General features: G+C 58.2%; 1 protein-coding gene across 2 annotated transcripts; it reads right to left on the bottom strand.

The window, feature by feature from the left end:
* Positions 1 to 87: 87 nt before the first annotated feature.
* HIP1R (huntingtin interacting protein 1 related) lies at positions 88 to 18,629 on the bottom strand. 2 transcript variants are annotated; one of them, XM_080369909.1, is made up of 32 exons: positions 18,394 to 18,629; positions 13,594 to 13,657; positions 13,027 to 13,169; positions 12,647 to 12,703; positions 12,330 to 12,410; positions 12,113 to 12,189; positions 11,743 to 11,804; positions 10,467 to 10,607; positions 9,941 to 9,998; positions 9,752 to 9,827; positions 9,385 to 9,522; positions 9,236 to 9,294; positions 9,092 to 9,164; positions 8,533 to 8,716; positions 8,370 to 8,458; positions 7,956 to 8,072; positions 7,383 to 7,484; positions 6,941 to 7,135; positions 6,545 to 6,692; positions 6,118 to 6,204; positions 5,700 to 5,810; positions 5,193 to 5,329; positions 4,279 to 4,389; positions 4,117 to 4,175; positions 3,761 to 3,791; positions 3,569 to 3,631; positions 3,010 to 3,110; positions 2,303 to 2,408; positions 1,410 to 1,533; positions 1,212 to 1,273; positions 873 to 1,064; positions 88 to 782 (listed from the first exon to the last, which is right to left on the bottom strand). In XM_080369909.1, the coding sequence occupies exons 1-32, from the start codon at positions 18,484 to 18,486 to the stop codon at positions 735 to 737; spliced, it is 3,189 nt and encodes a 1,062-aa protein (XP_080226035.1). In that variant the 5' UTR covers positions 18,487 to 18,629; the 3' UTR covers positions 88 to 734. The 2 variants fall into 2 exon arrangements, with proteins under 2 accessions (XP_080226035.1, XP_080226036.1); XM_080369910.1 differs by having other exon boundaries at positions 5,700 to 5,807; positions 18,394 to 18,628.
* Positions 18,630 to 19,115: the final 486 nt, after the last annotated feature.

Genomic DNA, 19,115 nt, shown 5'->3' with positions numbered 1-19,115 from the left:
TTTCTTCTGCCCCCGTGTCTTTCCACATTGGTAATTCCTTCTTGATGCAGACTTCTCTATCCCCCAGCTCCCATAGGCCACGGTTAGATTTAATTCTGCTAATTATCTTAAATATAAAACATAAACGCAACTGATCCCTTGACGTTGCCGCAGTAATAAAAAATAGAAAAGGAAAAAAAAATATGTTTGTATCCTTATTGCCAGTGTGTGCCAGTAACTGCTTTTTCCCTTACAAAAAGCCCCGCTCCTTGTGCCAGTGAAGGCTGCCGCCTCCCTCTCCGCCGAGGGCTGATCCCACGCCGAAAGTCAAATTATTCTTCAGGCTGAAAAAGGGGGATTTTAAAAAAGGGTTGCAAGAAAAGCCCAGCGGTCTCCAGCAGTTCACAGTTCTTTGAAAGGGTCTGAGCAGTACAGTAGAAAGCTACATTTACTGAAAACTTCTAGTGCTGATAAAAGTTTTTGGTTTCTTTCTTTTTTTAATTTAACCCAAACAAACCCCAAATTAAATTAAACCTGTTGGCAGGCCAGGAGGAAGAGGGCATCTCCTGCCGCCTGGGGAGCTGGGAGAAGCCCCCCTGCTCTACAGCTAGAAATCAAATGAAGAGGAAAAAAAAAATATTTTTTTTTTTTATAAAAAACATCCAGTTTTCCAGGCCAGGCGGTGAGGAGAGCCCCGCGCACGAAGGCACACCAGCGCGAAGGCAACGTGGTCTGGGGGAGGCCGGCGGCCCCCACTAGACGTTGGCCCTGTGAGGTGGGCACGGGCCGGCATCTCGCTGGGGCTGCAACGAGAGTGGGGACAAAGCCAACCATCAGTCCCCACTGCTGTGACCGCCCCCCCACCCCCTACCCTTACCCCCCAGGGACCCTACCTCCCCCAGGCTGGGTTTTTGAGCCAAGGGTGGCTTCTTGAGGATGCCTCGCCGGGGGGCTGGCGCCGGCTTGGCCTCCCCGTCGTCCTCCACCGCGTCGTAGGTGCCGGCCAGGGCGTAGTGCTGCTTCCTCAGCTCGCCCAGGCGCACCCTCTCACCCTCCAGGCGCTTCTCCAGCTCCAGCACCTTCACCTGCACCCAAAGAGCCACCCTGAGCACCCAGGGGTGCGTCCCTCCTGTCCCCAGCGCCACGCTGCGGGGCAGCAGGGATCCCCCCCCTTGCATGGAGCTCAGCCTGGCTCGGGGTGGGCAGCACTGGAGCCACCTTCGTGGCCCTACCTGTGTTTCCATCTCTTCCTTCTTCAGCTTGATGAGGGACATGCCTGAAAAGTCCATGGTGTCTGTGGAGACAGAGGGTCCTCACTGAGCGCAGCCCCTACACACCGAAGCGGAGGAGGCCAGCCACCTCGGGGTGTTCACAAGGCCACAAAGAGCCATGGGGTGGTTCCTTCTCACCTTTCTTCACAAAACCCTCACCTTTCTCCTCAATCTGCTCCTGCCCCGACTTGGTGGAAGCCACAACGTTGGCCGCCATCTCGTTGACATTGCGTGAGCACTCCTGGAGCCTGCCCAGGTTCCTGCTACTCTTGTCGGCTTTCACCTGCAAAGAACAGGGGGATGGCTGTGGGACCCCCCAGGGCAGCCCCAGGCAGCCATGTTCTGCCTTAGAGACATCATGTCAGAACAGCCCTTGGGCGTGAAAATCTGGGGGTGGGAAGGATGGACAGATGGACATGTTGGGATCTTGATGATCCCATCACGGCCAGACAAGGTGACCCCACAAGGCCCTGCAGCCTCAGGGCACTAAACCAGCTCTGCTCTCACTGAGCACACACGGATAAGCAGCATCAGTGAAGACAGAGCTTTTTTTTTTTTTTTTTTTTCTTTTAACCAGGCTCTTAATTTTAAAACTATCCGCTGTAAAAAGCCGTATGGGTCCTCCTCCCCGCAAACTGCATCCCCGTTTGCTCCTTGAAACCTCTCCCCATCGCCTTCACCCACACAAAAGGTGGCAAGGACCAAAATCCACCATTCTTAATGCTGGCTGCTGCAGTTGCTTATTTGGGGTTTCTCGTTAGTTATTAACATTTTCTTTACATGATCAGCTTGACAGGAGGAAGACGGGAGGTTTTAGACATCTCCATTTCCGCGGTAAGCCCTGCTAGGTGTGGAATATTAATGCAGGTGAAGACACAGGGATTAAAATCACAGACTGACTTGAAAATACTCGGAGATTCCCCTCCTCCCTGCTCTGGGCTGGCAGGATGGCCGCGCACCACTGCCCAAAACCATCTGTGGGACAACACTGTGGGAACAAAATGACTTCACGTGACAAAGCTACACGCAGATGACCTCGCTGGGATACCCACCTTGGAGGCAGCCACCAGCTGGGCCGTGCTGGCAGCAATTTCATGGGAGCAGACTATCAGTTCTTCATATTTGCCCGTATGCAGGACAACTCTGTCTGCTGACTCCCTGCGTTACAGGTCAGAAGGGAGATCATATGAGAGATACTTGCCATGCACCACGGAGCATGTCTAGATTATTTATCTCCTGCTATACCCTTACAAAGCAGCATCAGACCTTGAACCAGCAGCTTTGCCTGTAATTATTTAAAGCTCATTTACAAAGCAATTACTCAACGCCCAGACCCAGAAGTTTTGGATGGGTATAAAATATCAAGAGGCAGGACTGTGTATCTGTAATGAAGCGGATAAGATTTTTAAAGCTTTGTCCGAAAAAGCCCCCACGTTTCCTGCACCCTGCCTCCATCCCAACCACCTCATCCACAACCATCTGAGCAGGAACCAGGACACAGAGTATTTGACTGCAGCAACTTTCACATTTTGCAAACAGGGAGGAACTGGCAATCCCTGCTTCAGTGACCATGCGGTCCAACCCAGGCTACGATGATCTGTAAGGAATTAGGAATAATATCCATGCAGACTCAGCGGTGGGGCGGTTTGGGTTATTGGGCGATGGAGAAGCAGGGGCTGGCTCCGGGTGCAGGACGTGGAGCCACGCCATGCCAGGAGCCTCCCGCAGCGGCTGTGGGACAGATCCCGGGGGTACCTACACGAGCTGCGTGGCTCCCCAACCCACAGCCTTGGAGGCAGAGATCAGCCCTTCAGTCCAGCGTGAGTTCTTGGCATAAAACTCCTGAGTTGTTGCTGCCCCCTGTTGTTATGAGAATATTATGGCTTGTATTAACTCGATACAACAATATACATATCCACAAATCCGTATAAAATATCCGTATGAAATATAACAAGATAAATTCAAATATAAAGCCATCAATCAAGGGACTAGCAGCATTTCCATGCCCTTCAGGCTGCTCTTACTGGCCTGCTTAAACGCATATCAAGAAAACTAGCACTGGAGCTGCAAGCCTGCAGATTTGGGCTGGGTTTAAAACACACACGTTTAAGCCATCATCTTCAGATGGACAGGGCTTTGCAAAAGCAACAGTGAAGTGTGCAGAGAGCATGGTGCTGAGCAGCCTGTCCCCAGCAGGTGGGGCTGCCAGAGTATCGCTAACATGGAAAAGTGCAAAATTCACTGTGTTTCTGCAAATTGTGGGAAATTCTCCTGTATTTCATGTTGGTGCAGAGAGACGAGTGTAGGGGAGGACTTACCCGGCCACTTTCTACTATCTCCTTCTGTAGGTTCGTAGATGTCATTACAAGAAGTCTAATAGCCTGGAACGAAGAAAAACAGGTTTTGGTGTTTACTGGGGATTTTATAGAGAAGGACTGATGCTGCCGGTGGTGGGAAGTTACAGTTTTGTGCAGTCTTTGATGCCCCTGATAGGTTTCTGCAGTACTGACCTTCATTAGCTCCGTGCAGGAGTTCAGAATCCTGTAGGGAAACAAGAGAAAAGTGTTCAGCATCCTCCGACAGCACGTCCAGGGAAGCAGGCTTTGGCCTCAGTTAGAAAAGGGGTCTTTTTTGGAGACCAGCCAGCCAGCAGGTTACTTCTAAGCAGCCCCCAATGCAGCTGTGAACAATTGGCTTAGATGTGCAAGATGAAGGTCCACCCTTCGAAAGATAATTCCGCGCTCAGCCTCAGGACGATGCAGCACTGGGTTGCACGTGGGGCTTTGGAGCAGAGCACAGCACGGCAGGTATGGGCACGGGACAGAAACCTGCCTGCGGCTGTCGCATGCCGCCCCTCACAACTCACCGCTCGTTCACTTCGAGCTTAACACCAGAGCTCTTGTTTCTGGCCTGGCTCATCATCTCCTGTTGGGAAACACAAGAGGAAAAGGGTTGGACACCACGTTGCTGCAAGGGTGAGCAGGGTGGGGAAGGCACCAGAATGGGCCGTCCTGCAGCTTTGTCTCACCTCTATTCGCCTGACAGCATCCTCAATCGCCGCTGAGGTGGAGGCCATCTCCTTCTCAACCATGTCCCCCAGCTCTTCTTGCTTGATATCTAAGCTCTTGGGCCTCAGCTCCTGCCAGGGGAGGCAGGAGTCGCCAGGGGGGTTTAGGCAGAGGGAGAGAAGGGAATACTTGTAAGAAATAACACCAAACCAGAGCATCTAACTTCTTCCCCCCCACCCTTAAATAAAGCTGCAGGAGCAGCATTCTGCAGACTGCAAGGATGAAGGCACATGTGCCACCAACTTGTAGCAAACAGAGCACAGGGACCTCAAAGGTAAGAAATGCCCCAAATCAAGGTGACAAACTCAGTCCCAGGAACAGTTTCGGCAGGGCAGGGCTCCAGAGGGGTGTGGAGAGCTGACAGCCTTTGAATCAAGAGCAGTTTAATAGAAAAGACTAATGGGGGCTTCACGAGAAGAATTATCTGAAAGCTGGGAAGCTTTATTCCGCAGGGATTGCTGGGCTGAGATTTCAGTTATCTGAGGGTGGCTGTCTCTGTGCAACACTAGGAAGGGTCTCAGCGCTCAGAAGCTAAGATGGCTCAAGGAAAGCACCAGAACCTGTGGGTATGGGGGACAAGGCACCTCAAAGTGCTCATTCCAACCCAGCGTGTTCAATTGCAGTTCTGGACAATGGGGAAAGCCAGGGTTTGATTATTTTTAACAAACAAACAAACAAACAAATGAAAAAAGTTCACCAAGGTGCAGCCAGGAGGCTGCGAGCAAACCTCCCACCTCAACAAATGAAAGCAACGTCCTACTGCACTAACTGCCTGCTTCGATTTTTCCTTTAGGAAATACCAGTGCCAACAAATCACCCACCCTGGCAGCCACGGCGGGGAAGGTGGGTGGGTGCGCTGGGCTCCATCTCCTACCTGGGCCAGCTGCAGGACCCCCCGCAATGCCCGCCGCACATCCCCCAGCTCAGCACACCCCAGCATCTGCTTGTCCTTCAGCTTGCCCAGGTAGTTCAGGCTCCGCTGCCCGCAGTCCCGGCACGTCTCTGTCAACCCTGGGGAGAGAGTTGGTGCTGGGCCCCTCGCTGGGCAAGAGGTCCCTCCTTCCCAGCCCTCCCACCCTCTTCTTCCTCCTCCCCTCAGCCACAGAGATGATGCCAAGCAGCAGCGGCATCTGGAAAATCTGTTGCAGAAGACCATAAATCAGTTTCCAGGAGCAAAGCGATGTTCCTGACCCAGGAAGGGGCACCAGACGGGACAGAATGTTGGGAAGAGGAGCACGGGGAGCATGTGCTGCCCCGAGGGAAGATCTGTCCCATATCCAACCCCTGGTGGCAGGGGCTTTGGCATGGCCGCCCCAAAAAAGAAGCCTCATAAGCCAAAAATCCCACCCAACGCCTGCTGTGTTCCATGCCCAGCACTCACGGTCGGCATGGTCAGTGGGAGCCAGGTGGGATGTGGCGCTGCCATTCACGATGGTGTCAGCCGTCAGGTGTGCGAAGAGGGCCAGAGCCCCCACCAGCCCTGCAGCATCTGCTGGCAAGGGGATGCGGTCAGGTGCTGCCAACCCAGGGCACCCCGTGCCATGTCCTGGGAGCTGCAGCCCGCCCTCAAAGGCACCCCAGGATCAGCACAAAAGCTTGGAGAAGTCGGCATTGACCCCTCTAGTTTGCCGGCTGCTCCCTGAACGAGCACACGGGAACCCACCAACTCCACCCACCATGTCCCTCCATCACCAGGGCATTGCACGCTTGCCAACGGCCCTGAAGCAGCTGGGGGCTGCTGGATGTATAAAAATAAAAGCAAGATGCAAGCAATGCCACCGGTCCCCAGCCCCAGGTACCTGCCATGGAGGCCACGTACTGCGCGTGCCCATTCTCCAGGGCATCTGTGGACTCCAGCGCTGCCTGCGCCCGGCTGAGCAGGTAATCTGCAACAAATTTAGCTTCATTAGCACGGTCAGGCTGCTGAGGGACTGAATAAGCACAAGGACTGATTCCACGAGGAGTACTGACTCCACGAGGCACCACTGAGCAGAAGCCAGAATAGCTCAGGTCCTCAAAGCCCTGGCTGAGGAACAGCACTAAAATCTGAGCAAAAGAGCACTGAGATGAGAGCTAAAAATTCACTCCTGGAAAGCCTGACCCCCACCTCCTTGGGCATGATGTTTGGTAGGAAAAAATGCCTGGGGGAAGCTGAGATGCAACATTATCCATCTTGGAGGGAGAAGGGGCTGCAGGTTGCAACCCCCGTGGTCAAGGGGGACATACCTGGGGAGCTGGTGCAGCGCACGTGCAGAGGGTCATCCAGCTTGGCCACCGCGTCACGAAGGATGTCCTCTGCTTCCCGCACCGCCTCCTGCAGGATGCCAAACTGCTGGTCCAGCAGCTTCTGCTGCAGGCTCTGCTCCTGGTTGCTCTGTGGGGTGGGAGGAACAAGCGAGTGACACAACTTGGACACAAGACCCCTGTCACCGTGGCCCATCACCAGCATATCCCTCGAGAACCCCTTTGCAGGATTAGACCCAAGCATCCCAATATCGCTAGAGCAAGTCACATCCCTCTGCCTACACTGATGATGGCTCAGCTGAGCCACCTGACTGCTCAGCACCCCCAAACACATCTCGCCCCAGCGAGTAGAGGGGCAGTGGGCTCTCCACACCATACCTTATCCAGGAGCCTGCCCTGCAGCTCTCGGATCTCCCTCGTGGCCTTGTCTGCCTCCTGGCTCAGCTGCAGCTCCTTCTCCTCAACGAGGCCACGCACAGAGAGCAGCTCACACTCCTTCTCACTCACTGACCGCCTCAGCACCTCCTTCTCAGCGTGCAGGGCCTCCACCTGGGCGCTGAGCTCCACACCTGCCTGCCAGCAGGGCCAGGAGACCCCTGTCACTCAACCTGCCACCTGCCTGTGAGCCCAACAGTTCCGCAGAGGGAGCAGGACATGCCCTGCTCATGACCCCGATGGAGCAGACCCATGTTCAGCCCCACGACGGCTCCTCAGACGGCTGTTTGTGCCACTGGCTTGGCAGTGGTGGCAGCTGTGCCATCTTGCGTGACGGGGATTTGGGATGGGGATTTGGGCGCATCCTGTGCTGCCAGCCTCGTACCTGCTTGGCGTGGCTCAGCGAGCGCTGTGCCTGGTCCAGCTCATCCCGCCGGGCGTCCAGCTCCTGCCGCAGCTGCTCCATCTGTACGCTCTGGTCCTCCAGCTGCAAACACATGCCCGCGCCAGCGGCTCAGCTGCTGCAAACATGCTCCAGCCCCACTTGGCACCGGCACACAGCCAGGATGGCAGGAACAAATCCGGCCACGTTTTGCAGGAGGGGTTTTCAGGGTCTTGTCGGGGGTCTCCTGAAAGGCCTCTTTTCCCCAGGGCAGGAATTTTGAGAGCAGCCCCCACTTGGGGCCCAGAGAACAAAAGCACCCAAACCCATCAATTTGCATTGTGCCATTTTCTTGGGCAAAGAAGAGGGTGATATGGGCAAGAGGGACCAAAGCATGCATTAGCATCTTCCCCAGGAGCCAGGGCAATGCTTTCCTGATCAGAAACCGACATCAACAACCATCCTGACCCCTTGCACCCAAGCTGTGCACAGCCACTGCTTCCTGGGCTGGAAGGGGCTCAGGGCCGGCCAGCGAAGCCCGGTGGCTGGGCAGGATCCGGGGCTGTGCTGGCTCACCTTCATCTCAGCCTCTCGCTTGACCTGCTCCACCTGAAACGCCAGCTGCTCCTTGACACGTGCCACCTCCTCCTGGCTCTGCTGCGTGACTGTCAGCTGCTTGGCAGTGTCGGCGTTCTGTGTGGGGACAGGGGGCTTACTGGGCATTCCCACAGGGGACCCTCACCTTCGCTGACTCATCCTGACCAAATTCTGGCTTGGGATAACTCCAAGATGCCTTTCACACGGCATCGAAAATGCTGACTGCCAGGGGACATGAATTCAAGGGGTGCCCCCCACCTGGCGCGCAGAGGTCCCTGGGTGCAGGATGATGGGCCAAATACCGATGGGGCTGGGCACGCAGGAGCCATACCGGTGGTGGCAGTGGGATGAAGGCAGCAGTCAGTCCCTACCTGGCACGGGCAGCAGAATTACCTTCCTCAGGAGCTCGGCATGTGTGTTGATGAGCTCGCTGTGCTTCTCCTTCAGCTTCGTATAGCGGATCTCGGTGGCGTTGGCTTTCTCTGAATGGGGCGAGAAAGCGTCAGCAACCGCAGCACGGGTGTCCCGCGGCTGACGGGTGCTGTAGGGCACCTACTTTCTGCTTCCGCACAAAGCCGCTGGGACCTGTCGCTGTCCTGCTTCGCCCTCTGCAGCCTCTCCAGCTCATCCCGCAGCTGCTCATTGTCCACCAGCGCCTTCTGCTTCTGCTTGCGCTGCTCCTCCACTTCACCCTCCAGGCTGTTCACCTGCGCCTTGAGCTGCGTGATGTACCGCTGTGCCTGCGGGACACCGTCAGGCACTCAGGCACTGCCCTGCGCCGATGCCAATAACGCCTCTGCCCTCCCCAACATCCTTATTCGGGCACTCAGCTGCAGACTGGGCAAAGCAGCTGTGAGATGCACAGGAAAGCTCTCCCCTCAGCCGTCGCTGCTGCTCGGTCCCACTGCTAACAGCAGTCAGGACAGCAAGGGACAGCCCTCACATGCCTTCACCCAACCTCCACCAGGAGTCAGGTCCCAGCACTGGGAGAGGCCCCAAAACACAGCGCTGGGTGGCCGGACCCTGTTCCTGCTGCATCCTATCAGGGTTTCCACACCGCAGCACCAAAAAACACCCCGCTCTCGCACGCTGGCTGCTCCCTGGCCAAGCTTTACCTCCAGTTTAATCTTCTCCATCTCTGCACGGAGCATGTCCACCTCCTTCTTCAGGCTGTCAATCTGTGCATCCCTGTGGACAAAGGCAGGTCAGTCCCACATGCCGGCGGCCACCCCACCACTCCCACTGCTGGCCCCCCATACCTGTCATCCCGAATGCCATTGGGTGGCCCAAAGGTTTGCTCAAATATATCTGAGGTGATCTGGAGAAGACAGAGAGTGCCGAGCTGAGCTGGGCTGCAGGTGCCTGTCCCCCCAACCCCAGGGTCCCCATCCCACCCCCATGCCCCCACCTGCGGCTCTGTCGTGGTAGCTGTGCTGATCTCGATGAGGTTCTCTGGCTCCTCATCCTCAGGGGCTTCCTCAGGGATGACAACCACTGGCTTCACGTGCTCCGCCAGCGCAGATGCCCGCAAGAAGTTTGGAGGACTCTGTGCAGACAAGAAGTTGTGGTGGCATTGCCTGCGGTTTTGGGAACCGCTGCAGGCAGATCGCTGAGGGCAGGGAGGCAGTCATCCCTACACCACTGAGATGTGCCAGTGGGTCTCTCTGCAGTGTCCCTAGAACCTGAACCCACCCATGGGGACACCCCTGTGCACCCTACACCCACAAGCTCTCCAAAGCATCGCACACAAGCACCACACTGCAATCCTGCCGTACCTCCGGCAGCCGAGGGATCTGGATGAGCCGCTTGAAATACAGCATGTCTGATGCTTTCTTAAAGAAGTTTTTGAGGCTGGAGAGGGGAGAAAGAAAAACCGCTCACAGGGGAGGTGGGGAGGGAGCTTGGCGGGAGGGAGCTCGGCGGGAGGGAGGGGACCCCACCGCCCCACCTCGGCCCCAGGTTACCTGCGAAACTGCTCATGGAAACGGTCTCGGTGGCCCTGCAGCGTGTCAGCCGGCAGACCTGCAGCAATGACGAGACAGCTGTGACTGATCCAGGGCTGCAAATCTAGTTACACGTGCCCGGATCCCTCCAGCTGCGAAAGGCAGCGGGGTAAAGGCCAGATGGGAGCAGGATGCGAGGCGTCAGGACAGGAGTGGGGATTCCCCATCCCTGGCATAGGGATGCGGTGCAGGGAGGCGGGTGTGGGAACCCTGAAATACCCGCACGAGGCCCCTGGTGCTGTGCTGCCCAGCAATCCCATGCAGGGGGCTGGGAGGCCAAGGCACATCTGCTTGAATTAATCAAGGACAAGTCCTTCTAATTCCTTCATCTGGGATGTCTACGTGGGATGAAGCAGGTCCTTAGAGCCCGGCTCGGATACAGGGACATGGCAACGGATGCCTCCATCCACACAAGCCTGGTCCCCAACTACAGCCAGAAGCCCGACCCAGGAGAAGATCAGTGCAGGGCACATCCCCAGGGACTCACAGGAGTGCAGCTTGAACATTAACTTGACAGCGTAGTGGTAGAGGTGGCTGCAGTCCTGGATGACCTGGATGAGGGGGGCCAGGCGGCACTGCACCGCCGACATCTGCGACACTGCCATCGAGGTGTTGAGCTGCCTGAAAACTGGAGGGTTGAGTGCAGTGAGGTGCCCGCGCCGTGTTTGCGGAGCCGTCCTGCTCCAGGCGACTCAGCTTGATCATTAACCACAACGGACGTGGCTTTGCCGGGACATGGGGTAAATACCAGGGTTGCTGCCCGTCCCATCCCATCCCGCTGAGCTGGGAAGAACCCTGCTCCAAGCCAGAAAAACACCCAAAGGGACCACGGTGGCAGAGGGAAGGGGTGCTCAGCTCTGCCCCAGACACCCCGACCCCAAAAAGGAGGGATTTAACCCCAGGACGATGCAAAGGCAGGACAGCTGCCCTCAGGAGCTGCCGCTGCACGATGCGGCCACGGAAGGCGTGGGGTTCTGCTCCCCTATTTAATCATGCAAGGAGCTGGGAGAGGATCCCAGGGCAGGGGACGGGCCTGCCGGCATCGCAGCCTCGTCTCCCCCGGCTCGGAAACAGATCCCTTCCCTTGGCAGAAGTCCAGCCAGCATATCCACTCTGGCTTCTTCCCCGCTCAGCTTTAAAGTATTTATGAATATAAATTCTCTGTATAACTGGGTCAGGAGGAGAAGCAGGAGGCTGCCAGGAGCCGGGAGCATGGTCTCTCCCGCTGTGCCCTGCTTTCCAGGGCAATTCTGTGTTCCTGACTTGCGACAGAGGAAGAAACCGCCACATTTTTAAGCCGTCTAAAAATTCCTGGAGGAGACAAGAGAAGCAAACACAGGCAGGGGCCTCCAGCCCTCCCTGGAGGTATTTCAGGGAGGGGAACTGAGTATTTAGAAAGAGGTACGGCCCCATCCTCTGCTTTGAGGGGATGGAAAGGATTCCAGTAACGCATATGATGAATGTGGTTGTACCAAAAAAGCAATAAAAACAGATTTCAGAGCAGCGCTGCTCTGAAAACAACATTCTGCATTGCTCAGGTGGGCTAAAACCAGCCACGTTCCTCAAATATTTTCCTACAACCACCTCTACAGAGCATCAACAGGGGAATCCAGCTAGAAACAACCTCAGAAATCCCTTCGGAGGAGGAGGAGGAAGGACCTGAGCCTCCCACCTCAGCCTCCCAAGCTGGAATTCCTTTCCTGACCAGAGTGAAACTATTGCTCAAGAGCCCTGGGGCTAGCGGGAGGGACCTGCCTCCTCACCTGACTCTGACAGCTTCAGCTCACAGTCCAGGTAGTCGAACAGCTCAACCGTCAGCTGGAAGCTGCCAAAAAAGAAAAAATATATATATCCAAACCCCCATCACCCAGTGGTTGAGACATTCCTGCTCCGGCTGCTCATGTTCACTGCAGGTCCTCATGGTGGCAAGGGCTCCGACTGAGCATCTGGTGGGTTTGCTCCCTGCATTTACACTCCTCACCGCTCTGCGGGTGCAGGAGGAACCCGGCACCATCCAACCAATTTATGAAGGACCGACGGCCGCCCCAAACGGGAGCCGTTCTGTTAGCAGGATGCTGCCAGGCAGGAGCCGGCGACTGTGTGCGGGGTGCTGCGCTCCTCCGGGACACTCACATGTTGTTCACATCTGCCCCCGCAGTCTTTTCCAGCACCTCATCCGACACTTCGAGGCCCGGGGGGAACTCTGGATGCTTTGGAAAAGGAGAGGAAAAAACAAAAAAAGAAAAAAAAAAAAAGCAGTTGCTGCTAACATTTTTGCTGGTGTGACCATCCCCTGGTGAAGCCCCGTCCCCCCGGCGTGGCAGGGTGTGGGAGTGGCAGCGGGTCTCACCTTGATGTGGAAGGAGATCTTGGTGAGGAGCAGCCGCGTATAGATGCTCACCAGCTGCCCATACCTGTCGTGCAAATGGCCCTGCCAGGGACAGGAGGGGAAAAATGGCAAATCCAGAGCAATGAGCAAAGCCCACGCACGCTGCGGAACTTGCTCTCACCCTCTTGCCCTTCACCATGCACGTAACCATCACCCAGCAGGGGTGGAGACCACAGGTTATTTCAGGTGGTGCTTTGCCCCCCCCATACCCACGATGTTTTTCAGCATCCACCTCCAAACACGCCGTAAGGCTCAAACCTCTGCTTCCCCCCACTCACCCACAGGTCCCCTGTCTCTCGGATGTTGCTGCGGTACCTCTGGCAGTCCTGGAGGACCTGGGGACAAAAACGGAAGGGATGTGGCATGGTGGGGCTGGCATGGAGCTGCCCTGAAGCTGAGGATGAGGATGGATTTGGCCCCTTACACCACTCCAGCTTTGGGAGAAGTTCAAGCTGAAGTGGCAACCAGAGGTCGGGGCTGTGCACAGGGATGTTTCCAAGATGCAGGATAACAGCGGGCTCCATAGCCCCACCGCCTGGGAAAGGTGGCTGGGGTAGGGCAAGAAACCCACCCGCTGCGCAGAGGGACATCGGCAAGAGGCAAAAAACTCCCCCCACCCCCAGCAAAGCCGGAGGGACGTTTGGGAGGGGTCACTCACGTTGGGGTGGCCATCGCGCAGGACCTTGTGCAGGACATGGCAGAACTTCCAGCTGAGGATGGCGCTGCTGGGCAGGGGCAGCCCGATGGCATAGGACCAGAAGGTGAATGCTCCCTTCTCGTGGTGGGTCCCCAGGATGATTCCTTCAAAACCTGAAGTCAAGGCCAACCAGATACACGGGGCAGCAGGGGACAGGCTGGGCTGGGTTCTATTCCCGTTCAACTTCCATTAAAAATGGGACGTGCACCGAGCGTACGGCAGGCACAGAGCTCACCGGTGCGATGCTGCACCCACAGATAAAACACCCATTTATTTTTCCCTGGTGCACCTCTCCCTGCTGCAGGGCACATCGGGGCCCTTTGCATTTTATTGCCAAAGAAACGCAATTTTATTGCGCTGCTCTTGTTTGCATTTTCCCTGCTGCATGAACCCACGTGACGCCATCGCCCAGCCAAGCTCTGCAAGGGGTTCCCGTCTCCCAGATCTCCTGCTGCTCTGGCCCTGTGGGGTGAAACCCCTCCTGCCTCAGCGCTGGATCTCCTCCAGGCGAGCCAAGGGAAAGGATACGGCGGGCATGTTTCTCCTTCACTGGCGCTTCTTGGGTATTTATGGCTTTGCTGATGCTGATGGCCTGCAAGGGAAGGAGAGCGCAGCGTGACCCTTGCAGCTACCCCGTCCCCCCTGAAAGTGAAGCGCTGGCGCTTTTGGGAAATACCCTGAATTTTATAACATCTGTCACCTCAAAGCCATTTGTGACACATCAAAATAGGCTTTTTATCTCCAAACAAGTGGCACGTTAAACCCCCCCATCCCCAGCATGACTGGTCAGAGCTGGGCCCCTACCGATGCTCCCTGCTGCCCACATCCTAGGAAACAAATTTTTGCATTTTTGTAGCCTGAACTCAGCGCCGTGCCCAGGGAGCATTAAAGCACGACAGCAAGATGCCAAATTCCAGGGTTGTTTGTCTAATCACAAGGAGCCTTTGAACTGGGGGTTGTGGGGGTTGTGTTTTATTTTATGACGTTGCTGCGTGCAAACAACACGTGGGGAAAACACAGCCCCCAAGCAAGGAGGGAGTGGCGGCCACAATGCCCATTTTGACAGAGCAAAAATCCAGAGCAATGTGATTATCAGAGGAGGATTACCTATATTTTAATGTGTTTGATCACAGCACACTTTAAATTATGAGTCTATTCCAAAAGATGACCCCAGACAGGGGCAGTTGCATCTCCCGCCTGATGACGGACTGCAAAACTGAGTTGCTGTGATCGATGAGGATCTTCCTCCTCACTGGATCCCTGCAGGCAGACTCAATGGAGCTACTACATCCTCGCACAAGCCCTTGGTCACCACAGGGGAAAAACATCCAAGCCAGGAAGGCAGGAAACATCCCCGCCACCGCTGCTTATGCCGGAAGAGTCCCTCCCTGCAGCCCCACCAGCCATAAAACCTTATAAAAATCTTATTTCCCCTCCTGGGGAAAGCACCTGCTTCAACACAGCTGCTAGCCCAGGGGACATCTCTGACTCGAGGTGCTTTCCTGTGTGAGGAGGAACCCGACGCTGAGTTATTGAGTGCTCCTGACTGATGCAGGAGGAACCTGACACCATGCCGAAGAGGTGACACCAAAGGTGTTGATGCACCAAATCCACCTCAAAAGAGCCCGAAACAGCTGCAACCGTGAGCCGGGCACAACAGCAACAAAACGACTGTGAATGCATCCCCAAAAGCGAGCCTGTCCCAAAACCCTGAGCCCAGCCGCTGGGAAAAGGGGCTGGATTTGCCTTTCCTGCACCAGGGAAGCCCTGGCGTTACCCCGCCATGTGGGGCCATAAAGCAGCAGTGGAGTTAAGCTGGCGACTTGCTGTAATCCTCTTATCCTCCGAGGTTAATGAGCCTGGAGCGCCCAGGAACAGGCACCTGCAGCGTGGCTGCCTCTCCGAGAGCACCCAGCACCTTCGCAGCCACCGGAAAGCCCGGAGCCAGCCGAGAGCCTGCGCCCGTGACCACGGCTCAGCCAGCGAGGAGACGTGCCAGGGGTCCTCAGCGCTGCCGGCACAACCAAAGCAATGGTTTACCGACACAAAGCAAGGTTTATCACACGCCGGAGAGCGATAAGCCGACGGTTCTGTGAGGCAGGGCTTGGAAACACATCTTGCAGCGAAGAGCTGCTAAAGGGGTTGTTGCATCGTACTGAGGTGCTTTGCATGGCGGGGAGCAGGGCAGACATCTTCCAAGCCCGGATTTTTGCCCCCCACAGCGTGCGGGAGCAGCCCGACATGCTCATCCCAACCTGTCACACTCATCCCAATGCATCAGTGGGTGCTGGGCTCAGCATCGAGCTGCAGAGCCGGGAGCAGGCACATGAAAGGGCCAATGCATGAGACGAGGGCAGACCCCTGGGGATGGAAATGCTGTCCCAAATCCCCAGGGACAGGAGTTCAGCCACCCAGCAGGACGGGACCAGGGCTGGGACCCAGCTGGCCCATCCCAAAACCACCGTAAGTGCTGGTGGTTTTATTGTGTTTATTGCCCATAATCTCATTTCCAGCCTGACCAGCCAAAATTCAGCCCGGGAGCTCTGGGAGAGGCTGGTTTCATCCTCAGTGATTCAGCGCAGAGGTTTCAGCTGAGCCACCGCACGTTCAGCACAGAGGAGCGGACCCGTGCAGGGGCACTCCCAGCCCACCCATAGCACCACCGTAATGGAGACACGGTGTCCAGCACCGTCCCAAATCAACCACGGTGGCACTGACCCAACGCCAGTCCCTCGGGCTGCCAGCTCAGGTGTGCTTGCGCTAGCTCCAAACCCCAGGAGGTCCATAAAAAGGGGATGGTGGGACCAGGCGTGGGCACAGGGGGATGCTGTGACCTGGGACACCGGTGGGATGCTGTGACCTTGGACACCAGTGGGATGCTGTGACCTTGGACACCAGTGACTTCAAGATGTCCCTACCAGCTGCCCGGCAAAGCAAAGGACAGCTCCACAATGGGGAGATTCACCCTCAAACCGGCCTCCTGGGACCTCATCACCGGCACCTCTGGAGATGGGCAGGTCCTAGGTGTCACTGCAGGTCACAACCAGCCTGGCCAAAACCTTCACGAAACCTGCAGACGGTTCCCCATCGCCACCCGGGAGCGGTGCAGCCCCGGCCCCGACAGAGGGGGGGTCTGACCCCAAAACCTGCCCAGCCCCAGGAGCCCCGAGAAGTGCAGCCCGCACGCCTTACTCACAGCCCGCACGTACCAAGCCAGTGACTAAAGCTGGGATCAAAGCGCCCAAATGAAGGAGCACGGCTGACATCCACCCTTGCTTTCCAGGCTGCTTTTAATTACAGCGTGATCCTCCCCGCCCACAGCTCCCCGGAGCCCTGGCATCCCGCGGGGCCGCAATCCCCACCCGGCAGGTGGATGCCGGAGCCCGGTGCGACGCCACGGGAGGGAGAGATTTTTTGGCAGCAGGACGTCGAGCTGGAAACCTCCCTGGCCATGCAGCACGAGGGCTGGCCGGAGCAGCTGAACTGCAAACGGCTGCTCCAGAGGAGTTCCCTTCCGAACGCTTCTCCTTCCCAAATCACACCAAAAGTCCAGCCCTCGGCAGTCACACATGCTGCGCACCTGGCAGCTCCAGAGCTTGTTGGATTTTTCACCTTCTCATTTAAGAAAAGCAAAAAATTGGCCACAGGAAAGGGCCAAGTTTTGAAAGCAAGTGCCCGCTGAAGGACAGAGGCTTCCCACCTGCCACAGGCAGCCACTCCGAGGGGGACATCTGCATCACCCCACCAGAAGACCTCAAAAAGCATTTGCAGGGAAAGCAGGTGACCTTCACAGCACACGGGATCACACCGGGGCCAGCGACCCCGTCTGCCCCCACTGGCACCACCCCAGCCTTCGGTGGGGGGAAGGAGCTGGGGTGCTCAGTTCCAGCAGCAGCACTCTCCAGGGTGGTGTGACACCCTCAGCCATGGCACAGGGAGGGGACATGCTACCGGTGTCCCCACAACACAAAGGCGACCAGTGGCTGTCTCCATAGCCACTATAATTAGGCGTAAAAGGCAGATCGATACCCACACACCGACATCGGAACTGTTTTGCTCTCACCTGAAGTGCTGCTACGGGAAACCATGTTAGAATAAAGCTCCTGCAGGACAGTTTTCCAGCAGTTGCTGGGAAAGAAGGTCAGTTTGGGGTGGTGACCGTCACTGTCAGCCAGCGGGCCTGGGGTTCAGTTTGAGCAGCGAGCAACCGCTTGCTCACCCCACACGTAGCTCAGCCCGTGGCATCCCTGTGGCTGCAAAGTTGCACTCGCTCAGGACACAAACCCCCCCAAAAGCCCAAAGAGCCGTGGAAGTGCTGGGGAGAGGGGGGACAGGCTCCCGGCCGGCCCCGGCTGCCCTTGGGCACACGAGGCAGCGCTGCCACCACCATTATTTCGCAGCGGTGCCCAGCGGGACGATGGAAGGAGATGAGGCCAGAAGAAACCGGAATTGCCGGTTTTCTCGTGTTGCTCCCCAAACCCAACATGCTCCGTTTCCTATCCAGCATGACCCAGCGGCACCGTGACCCTGCCAGACCCGAAACTGCCCCCTGGCCGGGCTGGCGTGGACCAAACCCACCCAGGGGCCGAGGAAAGGAAACGGGAAAAGGGATCAGCCGTGAATTTGCAGCCTGGAAAACCAGAGGGGCAGAGGACGCGTGCCAGGGGTCCCTCTGTCCATCCCGGCCCGTTCCCCACCAGCCTGCGCCAAGGCCGGCACCCAGCATCGCCCACCCGGCCGAGCGTGCGGGGCCACATCCGGACGCCCCGTCCGAGCCGGACACCCACGCCTTTGGGCTCCGCTCTCGCCCTGCCACCCTCTGCGGGGCCGGGCACCGCGACCCGGGGGTGCCACCACGTGTGCCCCGCAGCCGCGGGGCTGACCCACCCCCGGGGGCTGGGGCGCGGGACAGGGGCGCAGGGCGGCGCGGGACGGGCTCCGGGGCTCGGCCGCGCTCCCGCCGGGGCCCTTCAACTTTCCCCGCTGGCTCCCGGCCGCGGTTACCTGCCGGGAAGGCCCGGGTGGTGGGGGGGGGTGGGGAGGGACACGCCGCCTGCCCGGGGCTCTGCTGCGCACGGCGGGGACGCGGCCCCGGTGGCGGCCAGCGGGACCGGCCCGGGAGGAAGCGGCGGGCGGCAGCGGGGCCGGGCGGACCGGGGGACCCCGGCGGGGAGAGAACCCCCTCCCGCTCCCCCCACCCCGGGAAGCCCCCGCGTTGCGCGCCCCGAGGCCGTGCCCTGCGGAGCGGGCCAGTCCCGCAGCACCCCCGCCCCGAGCCGGGACCGGAGCCGGGACCGGGGCACCGCCACCCCCTCCCGCCGCCCTTGCCTGGCTCTTGTCGAACTGCTCCCGCTCCGCCTCCAGGCTGTGCCCGCCGCGGCGGCTCAGCACCCGCGCCGGCACGCTCTTGATGCTGTTCATGGCGGGCCGGCCCCGCGCACCCGGCCCCGCGCACCGCGCACCGGGGCAGGCAGCGACCGGCGCCGCCCCGCCGGCTCCTCCCGGCCGCGCACTGCGCCGCGCCCGCCCGCCCGCGCCCCAGGGCGCCCCCTGGCGGCCCCGCCTGCAGCCGGGAGCAGCCGGGGCCGCCGCCGCCGCAGCGAGAGCCCGGCGGGACGCGCCGTGCACGGGGAACAGCGACTCGGCCCCGCCCGGAGACCCGGCGGGCGCCTCCCGCGGCCCGGCCGCCGCCGAGCGCCCGCAGCAGCTCGGTTTGCGGGATCGTTCCCTGCGGTAGCGCAAAGGCGCTCCCGGGAGCATCCGTGACACCGCCAGGCAGAAGGCAGCCGAGCCCGGGGCGGCTGGAGCCTCGCTAGGAGCCTCCCAGCGCTGGGTGACACAGCCGGGGAGCGAGTCACCCCCTGCCCGAACACATTCACCCCAATATTCCCCTTCTTCCCACTCCGCAAATCCAGGGCAGCCCCAACCCAAAATCCCGGGGCTCCGCGGCTCCCCCCTGCCTGGCTGGAGCTCAGGTTTCTATAACGACTTGAAAAGCATAATTTTCAGCTCACGAGGGGATTCAGCGCCTGCACCCACCGACGCCAAAC

Source organism: Falco punctatus, assembly GCF_963210335.1.
Source record: "Falco punctatus genome assembly, chromosome: 1".
Taxonomy (NCBI): domain Eukaryota; kingdom Metazoa; phylum Chordata; class Aves; order Falconiformes; family Falconidae; genus Falco; species Falco punctatus.
The sequence above is the reverse complement of the archived record's forward strand: the minus strand, read 5'-3'. Positions and strand labels throughout refer to the sequence as shown.

Excerpts from the sequence above, each read along its gene's own strand:
- HIP1R (XM_080369909.1), bottom strand. The coding sequence starts at position 18,486 with ATGAACAGCATCAAGAGCGTGCCGGCGCGGGTGCTGAGCCGCCGCGGC. Across the intron at positions 7,136-7,382 it reads CGCTGAGCCACGCCAAGCAG|GCAGGTGTGGAGCTCAGCGC; the intron begins GTACGAGGCTGG and ends CCCTGCTGGCAG. Across the intron at positions 3,111-3,568 it reads AGATAGTAGAAAGTGGCCGG|GGGGCAGCAACAACTCAGGA; the intron begins GTAAGTCCTCCC and ends TCATAACAACAG.